Genomic DNA, 10,523 nt, shown 5'->3' with positions numbered 1-10,523 from the left:
CTATGCACAAAGAGTCATTAGTAAATAGTAACAATATCTATGAGAGTTTAACTGCAATTAAGAGTTTATAGGGTTTATCTTCCAACAGTTTCTTTAGAGCATCCACAATAGAAATAGGTCAGCTATAGGTCATCGACTCTCTCTCCCTGCCACGTTATCAGCACTAAAAATCCACCTGCCACATCATTATAGGCTAGCCATAGGCAGCCGAAATAAAAATAATTCAAAAACATTACGGAATAAAATTTACGATTAAATTATGTAATTAAATTTACGAGACATATACGGGAAAATTCATTCATTTCATTAAAAAAAAGGTACATAGATAAAAAAAATACATTATTTTTTTTCAAAAAAAAAGGGCTTCCACACACGAGCCCCGCCACTCTCTACTCCTCGTCGTCGCCGCCGCCGTCCTCGCCGGCGCCACCCGAGGTATTTGAGCCCGCGCTGAACCCCCCACCAGTGCCCTCGAGGCATCCAAATCCACCCGCATGTTCTCAAGCATCGAGTAGTGGGACCTCTTCTCCGTGGGGTCGGTTGCGGCCTTCCACTCTTGGAAGACCGCGAACATCCGTTCCTCCGTTTTTGCACGCGAGAATAAGGTGTACGCACGTGGGGAGGCAGGTGCCGAGATGACCTCCTGGGGCGATAGGGGGGATCCTCCCCTCGCTGCTCGTTGCGCCCGCTTTTGGCCAACCGGGCGAGGGCGACGAGAAGAGGATGGAGGGGACGGAAACTCCTCGCATCCGGGGAGGTCGTGGGATCCGCCGCCGCCGCCGCCGTAGTCGCCGGAATAGTTCAACCTCGCTTCTTCGGCCACCCAAATAGCCGCACCCCCGCCCCGAAACTTCTCGGAGTCCTTCAGCAAACACATAGCATTCCCGTAAGAGGAACTCCTTATACTTCCCCGACAAGGGGAACCGACTCTCCGCTATCCTCCGGGCGTCCTCCTCATTCTGCCCACTAATCATCTGGCGGAGGGCATTGACGTACAACCCCGAAAATCGGCCGACCGCGGCCCCGATCCGTTCTCACCCCTTCCGGCACTCCTCCCCGCCGTAGTCCTTCCCATGCGGGCAGCTCCTCCTGTAGGCTGCTCTAATCTTCGCCCACATGTTGACGACCCGCTGGTTGTTCGCAACCAGCGGATCGTCGCAAACCGACAACCACCCCTTGGCCACGCCGGCGTACTCATCCTCCGTCCACTTCCTCCGCGTGGGGGTGTCGTCAACACCAGGCTGCGAGGACTCGCCGACCACCTTGCCCTCCTTGGCCTTCTTCTTCTTCGGCGCGGCCCGACCCGCTGGAACGGGAGTGTCCGGCTCCCCGAAATCAATCTCCATCTCATGCAATGACAAAATGTCATCGCCAGTGAACTGCGTCTCCACTAGGTTCGACGTGTGAGACGAAGCCGTAAAAAAATCAAGAGAGGGACGATAGACCGGGTTCCCCCCCCCCCTCCGGTGGCCCCTGCATCCCGGGATGCATACCGTGCTGCATCCGTCCCTGCCACATCATCCCCATCATCTGCCGCATGCATGCGGGGCATACCTCTCCACCCCGGCGCTGACCCGCCGCTCGCCTCGCACCCCGCCCGGCATCCCCCGTGTTCCCCCCTGCATCCCCCTGGATCTCCAGCCATCATCCCCATCAAGCTGTTGCCAAGGGACGTTAAACCCTGGGCCCATCTACCCGCCCATCTGGTCCCATCTAGATCCCACGGGTACCATGGGAGTATGAGAGCCGCTCATCGTCGGACCGGACTCGTTGTTGTTGTCCATCGTTCGATGTTGCTCTTGTACAGAAATTTAGAGAGAGTGAAAACTCGTTAAAACAAGTGGTGCAAATGAATATGAAACTAAAATCGCGTATATATAGGTTTTCAAAAAATTTAAAAAAAAAACGAAAATTGGCGCTGGCCGATCGGAACGCCACAATGGCGGCCAGCGCACCCGAATCGGCTAGCCCACGCCGATTTTCTCGTCGATTCTCGGCTAGCCGATTGCAATGGTTCGGCTAGCTGATCAGCTAGCGACGCGAATCGGCTAGCCGCTATTGTGGATGCTCTTACACTAGAAAGATTTTGTGACTTTTTCTATAATAAAAAAGGGACATTCCTAATTTATAAACATAGAGAGATACCAAGTTAATTACTACTCCCTCCGTCCTATAAAAAATGTCGCACTTTCATTTTTAGTTTGTCCCACAAAAGATGTCACATTTCCTTTTTTGGAAAAAGTTCCTTCTCACATCAATTATAAAATTATATTTTCTTTCACCACTTAACATACAAAATAACATCTCTTAAAATCACGTGTCATTTCCCAAGTGTGACATCTTCTTTAGGACGGAGGGAGTACATAACAGTGGAATACCCATAAAATGCCTAATTCAAAATTCCAAAATGTTGGTATTATACATCAAACTCAACCATTTAAAATGTTATAAGGTGACACAGCTCTCTCTCTCTCCATGTTCAACTGCTTTTACAGTTATTGCAGTAAGAAATTATATAGACACACATGTATTTATAATAAGGGTTTTTGGCTTAAAAAACCATAAACTTTGCCCGAATTCTGGTTTTTCCCACCAACTTTAAAATTTGTTTATAAAACCACAAACTTTTGATTCGTTTGCTTCTTCCCACGGCGGGTCACCGGTGAAACCCGACTGGTCTATGTGTCATTTTTAATCCTATTTGGCGATAAAAGCACATGTGGGATCCTATTTGGCATGCCACTTGTCTTATTCAATGTTGCCATATTCACTTTTTCCACCCTTCATCTTTATTGAATTCTCATTTCTAACCCTTCATCTTTACCATATTCCCTCTTCACACCCTTGCCTCCCAAAATTTCAGCGCCGCCACCCCCTTCCTCCCCGCCTCAGCCGCTCGTCAGTAGCGCTGTCTACGAAACCAACAACCAGATGCAAGGCTGTGGAGACAGACGGAGATGGTTTCAAGAAGGAGAAGAGCGATGGAGATGGGAGATCGGCTCGCACGCCGGCGACAGGGTAGACCTCGGTGGAGGCGACAGAAGGGAAGCAACAGTAATGTCGGTAGCAGATCTTCGCGAAATGAAATTGAACAGGAGACAACGTGAATTGAACCGGAGCTAGACGAGAATTGAGGCTGGACGTAAGATCCCCGGTGAAGATGGGAACGAAGGTGGCTGCATCTGATCGCTCAAGCTACATTCAATTCGACGGAGGCAGCAAAGCTGCGCGCGGCTGTGAGAGAGAATTGAGGCAGAGCTGAGAAAGAGATTTGGCCGTATGAATTGCAGATTGAAGAGATATCGATGAAGGAGTATCTCGAGATTTGCAGATTGCATCTTGAGAAATTCATTGAAGATTATTTCTTAAATTTTTTGCAGATTGAAGAGCTTCAGAATTGCAGAGTGCATCTCCAGAAATTTTATTTGAAGATTACTTATTTAAGTTTAAGTTTTAATTCAAAAAATAGCGTGATTTCACTGTCAACAAATCAGTTTCCAAGTCATGTTTCCGATTATCCACGTTAGACAATTTTGCACCGGAGTTTTGGTATTCGGGTCGGGTTGGTAAATAGCAAACGAATCAAAAGTTCGTGGTTTTAAAAACAAATTTTAAAGTTGGTGAGAAAAACTGGAATTCGAGAAAAGTTTATGGTTTTTAAGGCAAAAACCCTTATAATAATCTAGGATATATTATTGCTCTTCACATGGCATTGCATGGCATGGCTGGCCAAGTTGACAAGAATACATCACACGAAACACTAATTATTTTTCAAGAAATGCTCACAACAATTCAATCTATGTCTACAACAAAAATTATTTCCAGCATTAAATATGTTTTTTCACTGTTAAAACAATTCTCACTGTAATCTGCGATTCATTGTTCATTCGCTTCCTCGTCTTTCAGTGCTTGGAAAACGTAGCAAGCACGTCAAAATAGTTGGGGAAGGTCTTACGGGTGCATCCGGGGTCCTTGATGGTCACTGGAACCTCAGCACATGCAGCGAGAGAGAAGGCCATCGCCATCCTATGATCATCATACGTGTCAATGGCCGTCACATTCAATTTCTCGGGTGGTGTGATCACACAATAATCTGCCCCTTCCTCAACCGTTGCTCCCAACTGAAACATAGATACGAGTAGAGCAATGATATAAGATCACAACAACACAATAGATATCCATCTATCTATCGAGGAGGCACGCCTAAAAAGCAACAAACCTTTCTAAGTTCTGTGCATATGGCAATCATCCTTTCGGTTTCTTTAACCCTCCAGCTAGCCACTGCAAACAAATGAGGGAAAAGAAGTCAGCTTAATTAGTATCGAAAGTAGAAGAATCTGAGGAAAAGGAAACAAAGTGAGCAAAAGTTGATCAAAGAAATTGAGAATAGATGTTCCTAGTTCAGGTCCATTGTTTCAAGATAGGATTAAGGATTAAAGGTAAGGTATCATTTATGTTGCTTTCGTTTTCATTTTTAACTATATCGAAACCCCTTGTGTCCAACTATTTCACCCATTACTATTCACTAATTAAACAAAATTACAGAAGACAAACATATGATAAGAGGTTGCCAAAAACTTGTTATACTACTTGAATTAAGGCGGTCATACCATCTCTTATAGCAGTGGGTCCATCTGCGAAAAGTGCCACAACAGCGAGAGTCATGGCCACATCGGGCATTTTGTTCATGTTTATGTCAACAGGTCGCAAATGTTTCCTCCCAAATGCATCACGAGGAGGTCCTTTAACAGTCACACTGTTCTCGGTCCAGGTAACTTCAGCACCCATTTTTTCAAGAACCTCGGCAAATTTAACATCACCCTTCAAAACACAGGAGAAGAAGATATTAGAAATTGAAAACCTCAGGAAGATCACAACATCGTATGGGGTCCAAATACCTGCAAACTGCTTGTTCCACACCCTTCAACAGTAATGGTTCCACCAGTAACAGCAGCGCCTGCCAAGAAGTAACTGGCGCTCGAGGCATCGCCTTCCACATAGGCTTTCCCAGGAGACCTGATGAATGCATCAAGTTAAAGCTTCGACAAAATCGAGTTACTCTTAGCTGCTTACAGATTAGTGGAGAGAACTTACTTGTACTTTTGACCTCCTCGGACCAAGAACCGGTCCCAGCTGTCACTGTGCTCTACTGAGACGCCAAAGCGTTCCATCAATTTAAGTGTCATCTCCACATAAGGCACAGAAATGAGTTTGTCAATGATTTCAATCTCAACATCTCCTAAAGCCAGGGGTGCGGCCATGAGCAGAGCAGTCAGGTATTGGCTGCTTATGGATCCAGATAGTTTCACCTGCAAACATAAGGAAAGAACATAGAGAAGATAAATCATAAATTCTCGGTCTTCTAACGGAAAGTGTTGTTTCCCTTCCCAAATGAGGAAGTAAAGCTCAGAGGGAGGGAGAAGTTCTTTCAGTACTCTTATCCAGATCAAGTACATTTCAAATATCTTTGGCACCGAAAACAACACTCACAATAGCACATTCGGTACTTTGAATGAATCAATCTATCCAGTTCCAATATGTAAGAAAAGTAATAAGGCAAAAAATTCAACATTTATTAGCTTCTCCCAAGTCTCATTTATAAGCAGAAAGTTGTATCGTTTCGTCTTAGAGAGAATTGACAAGATAGGTATCACTTTGAAGCTTGCATATGACATTACTGTACGTGACATAGTCATGCAAGCATGCCTGAATAATTACCACAAACGCAACTAAATTCCATATGAAACGAAGACCCACCTTCCCACCAGGAAGACCTCCTTTTCCAATAACACGAACAGGGGGACAATCAGTGCCCAGGAAACAATCAACTTCAGCACCAAGCTGCTGAAGTCCAGTGACTAAATCACCAATAGGTCTCTCTCTCATGCGAGGAACTCCATCCAGCACATAGCTGAAAGTAATAGCAGAGTGTATATGCCAGACAGTAAGAAACCCGATCACACTAAGGATTTAGTAGCAGCTTAGCATGCAAACAAATCAATTGAAATATTTTATTGTATTAAGTGCCCCTTGCAGATACAGCATTTGTCTAAAAACTCAAACAGAATCACAAGAAACGCTCTCAAGGATCAGGCATAAATATAATACAAGTGGAAAGTGTGTAAATAATATACCTTGCATTCCCGCCAGCAGCAACAACTGCAGCAGTCAATGGGCGCATTGCTGTTCCTGCATTTCCCAAGAAAAGTTGAATTTCTTCCTTAGCTTCTTTAGAAGCTGGAAATAAACCACCCGAGCCTCCCACAACCGCACGTTGATTAGCTTTGTCTTCTTCCACATCTAGCCCAAGAGTCCTTAAGGCACCAAGCATATAATGAATATCATCACTGCTTAGTAAGTTGTCCACAACAGTCGTTCCCTGGAAAACATGTAACGTTATTTCAGGAACATTCTTAAAAGAAGACATAAATTCAAAAATTAATAGATAACTGTGGAGCGCGTAGTTCAAGATCCACCAGAAGTTTGTTGCATCTTATGACTGACTAACTTATAAATTTACAGATAAAAAAATAAAATATACTTGAAATTGACCTGTGATAAGAGCCTAGGGACTCCTAAAGTATTGCTAACATTAATCAAATGAAAATTTGAGGTTGATGTGAAAGGTTCAAAATGTGATAATATATACTTCCTCCGTCCCAAGTTACTGGAGGCGTTTATTTTCGGCATGAGATTTAAGAAAGTTGTGTTTAGTGAGTTAGAGCATCCACAATAGCGGCTAGCCCACCGGCTAGCCGATTCGCGTCGCTAGTCGAACTATTGGAAACGACCAGCGCAAAATCGGCGTGGGCTAGCCGATTTGAGGGCGCTGGCCGCCATTGTGGCGTACCGATCGGCCAGCGCTATTTTTTAATTTTTTTAAAAATATTTTTTGAAAAACTATATAAACGCGATTAAAGTTTCATTTTATCCGGTTGCATTTTTTTTAAATAGGCACACAGACGACGGGTTAGGCCCAATACAAAATTAAGACCTAAAAAATAGAAACATGTCTCAGCGAGACCCCCGTTCGGCTAGCGGCAAACTATAACGGATTCAAGGCATACTAACATTTTTTAATGAATTTTTTTAATAAATTAGTGAGGAGTAGAGTGGGGCGGTGGCTCGTGTGTGGAAGTCCGGATTTTTTTTATTATGTAATTTTTTTTATTTTTAGTTAATGTACTTTTTTATTTAAATAAAATTAACGAATTTTTCCCGTATATGTATCGTAAATTTAATTCCGTAATTTAATCGTAAATTTTTTTCCGTAAATGTAGTTGTTTTTGAATTATTTTTATTGCGGCTGGCCTATGGCTGGCCTAAATCTAATGTGGCAGGTGGATTTTTAGTGTTGCTGACGTGGCAGGGAGAGAAAGTGGCTGGCCTATGGCTGGCTTAGTTCTATTGTGGATGCTCTTAAATAAAGTAGAGGAGGGAATAAAGTAAGAGAAAGAAGAGAGAGTAAGTAAAAGAAAGAATAAAGTAGGTGTGATTGCATGTTTTGTTTTTAGCCAAAAAGAGAAATGACTAACTTGAGACAACCCAAAAAGGTATACAACTCAAGTAACTTGGGACGGAGGGAGTATAAAAGAACAGAAAATTTATGTGATACTTTTCTTCTCACACTCTCATCTTCAGCTACAGACGAACAAGTGCTTCAAACAAGTAATCCTAAAGAAATATATTCCAGCATAAGTATTGGAGATAGATTCACCAATTACTAAACTATTTCTCCCTCCGTCCCATAGAAATTCATCATCTCTATGCCAACCACATAACCAAAGGGGGAGATTTCTTGGCAGCTCAATAATGGAAATATAACTACTAGTATGTGAGGCCTTAACATCCAGGTTGCATTGAAATAGATCTAGTCTTGTCTCAAACTCATCAAGAGTAACATAATGCTTACACAAATGATACTACGATTACTAAAATCAATTTTTTTATGATCTCACTCACATTCAGTATTAGAACAAGTGTGCAGAACACATAAATAAACATTGCGTTTATAACAATAGATAAAAAAAATGTGCCACCTTCAAGACCAATAGCCATAAAAATAAACCCTTTAATATAACATGCATTGTGGCAATTTAAGAAAAAGGAAAAAAAAATGGACAATCAAGTGTGTAAGTAATATACCTCAGACAGAGCAGCAAGAAGCAAAATTCGGTTGGAGAGTGATTTCGAGCCCGGCAACTTAACAGTGCCGGAGATTTCTTTGATGGGTTGTAGCACGATCTCCGGCACCGTCGACGGCTTCTCCGCTGTTGCGACCGAAGCCACAACTCTCAATTGGTTTGTCCTTTTAACCGTCAAGACGGAACCTTTACCCGAACCCCACGATCCTTTCGACGAATTGTTGAGAGTCTTGGGGGCGAAAAACAAGGAAGAGGATGTTGAAACCGGAGATTTAGCATTAGGAATTGAGAATTTGGGCGGGGCGAGATTGTGCGCCATTAATTATGAAGAGGTGTTTTTGAGCAAGTGAGAGGAGAATGTGATGATTCTTGATCCCTTTCCCAGAATCTGAGATATGAATTGGTGTAGATGTGAAGATGTGAAGATGTGAGGGGTTAGGTTGAAGTTCAACTAGGCAGGGTCTGTGTCGCGAACGACTCTTGTGCCTTCACCAACCACTTTTGTCTGCTCAACTTTCGAAACGTGTTGAATATGTTGATAAATAAATTTGTTTGCTCTCTCTTCTTCCGTGATAAAGTTATTTTGCTATTTTGGTATGTATTCCAGTAGAGTCATTTTCTAAGTACTTTCTCTGTCCCGCTTAAGATGACATATTTTCCTTTTTAGTTTGTCCCAACTAAGATGACACATTTCCTTTTTCAGAAATTTTCTCTCTCCAATTAATACACTCAACAACTTTTTCTCACTCCTATTAAAATATCCATCTTTCTTTATCTCTCTACTTTAATACTTACACCCACCGTTTCTCTCTCTAATTAAACACTTTAACCAATAATTCCTAAAACCCCGTGCCGGCTAAGCAATGTGTCATCTTAGCCGGGACGGAGAGAGTAACATATTTTTTCTCACTTACTTTATCCTCTCTTAATTTATTCTATCTCCATCTCTCTATCTTTTTCATTTTCTATTTACTCTTTCTTTACTTAATTCACTTAATAGTACAATTTTTCTTAATCTTTATACCGGAAAGAAATGCATCTACTACTATGGAACGGATGAAATACTTTTTAGCTAATATATTCATTTTTAAACCTTTCATAAAAATAAGTCACTTTTATTTTAGATATTTTTTTTACAATAAGATATATTTAATTTTTTACTAGTAATAATTTAATTATTTTTTTCTTTTTATCTCCATTCTACTTAAAATTTGTGCCGCGCTAAAAGTGTTAATCAGTGTGTATGAAACACTCCCTCCGTCCCAATAATTATGAAACATTTAGATTTCGGCATGAGATTTATGCAGTGTTGTTTTGTGAGTTAACGTAGAAATAGTAAAATAAAATAGATGAAAAAAAGTAGAGATGATGTTGTTTTTATTTTAGGAAACATTTGAATTTTAATGGAACAACCTAAAAAGTACAACGTTTCATTTTTAATTGGACAGATGGAGTATATATATAGAATGTGGATATTTAAAGACCGTATGGTGGACGATCTTGAACATCTATGTTCTGAAGATTAACGTTTTTTTCTTACTGTTGAATATTATGTGGACCAATTTATGTGTTGGACCAGTATATTAATTATATTGGGCTTGCCTGATATAACTAATATGTGTGGCCCAATTTATTAATAAGTTTGGCCCGTTTGTGCAGACCTGTTACTTATTTGATGGTGCTGATGCTTGCCACGTAGCAGTTCCACAAGGATCATGCTTCTGGGCCGTTGGATTGATATGTGTGTTTGTTATGAGTCTCTAGACTCTTCGGCTACACTTATTCGAATCCAGACGCTCTCTCTCTCTCTTGCGTTTTGCTCCGCCTTCTCTCTAACCTCTCTCTAGATTCCGGCCTTGTTCGCCGGCGATCTTCTCCAATCTCTTGTTTCCACCGATGATTCTCGGTTCTATAGAGGTTCATATGTTTAGATCTTGAGTGAAGCGAGTCCTTGAGTGTTCCTTCTCAGATCTAGGGTTTAGTCCAACTTCCGTGTTGGACTTAGTTGTGATTGGAGGTTTCTTTGAGGGTTCTTGTGTTGCGAAGCAGTGTTCCAAGAGATTAGTGTTGATCCTTGTGTTGAGGAGGCTACGTTGGCTCATAATAGGTGAAACTGAGGTTATAGTGTAGCTAGGGCATCTGATTTGTAACCATTTGTACTTAGAGTGTTTGTAATCTTGGTTATACCTTTGTAATTAGCTTGTACTTCTGAGATTAGCCATCTTAGACCACAATCAATAAAAAGAGGCCCCGGTAATTAGTGAATCCCGAGTAATCTGATACCTATACTTACGGTTGATCGAACCGGTTTGACTGATTAAACTATAAACCAATAATGTTGCCAATTCACTTGTTCGTCCAATTTTATTTTCTAAACAT

At 41.7% G+C, this 10,523-nt stretch overlaps 2 protein-coding genes across 2 annotated transcripts in view; both read right to left on the bottom strand.

The window, feature by feature from the left end:
* LOC125196813 (methionine aminopeptidase 1A-like) overlaps nt 1-10,523 on the bottom strand; it is a 101,686-nt gene that overhangs the window by 55,366 nt on the left and 35,797 nt on the right. The gene's annotated exons all lie outside the window — the stretch shown is intronic.
* On the bottom strand, nt 3,673-8,635 carry LOC125196811 (3-phosphoshikimate 1-carboxyvinyltransferase 2-like). The gene is made up of 8 exons (XM_048095442.1): nt 8,146-8,635; nt 6,135-6,379; nt 5,758-5,911; nt 5,095-5,309; nt 4,899-5,016; nt 4,611-4,821; nt 4,220-4,281; nt 3,673-4,121 (listed from the first exon to the last, which is right to left on the bottom strand). Exons 1-8 carry the CDS (start codon nt 8,461-8,463, stop codon nt 3,903-3,905), a joined length of 1,542 nt encoding a protein of 513 aa, XP_047951399.1. The 5' UTR covers nt 8,464-8,635; the 3' UTR covers nt 3,673-3,902.

Source organism: Salvia hispanica, chromosome 6 (genome assembly GCF_023119035.1).
Source record: "Salvia hispanica cultivar TCC Black 2014 chromosome 6, UniMelb_Shisp_WGS_1.0, whole genome shotgun sequence".
Taxonomy (NCBI): domain Eukaryota; kingdom Viridiplantae; phylum Streptophyta; class Magnoliopsida; order Lamiales; family Lamiaceae; genus Salvia; species Salvia hispanica.
The sequence above is the reverse complement of the archived record's forward strand: the minus strand, read 5'-3'. Positions and strand labels throughout refer to the sequence as shown.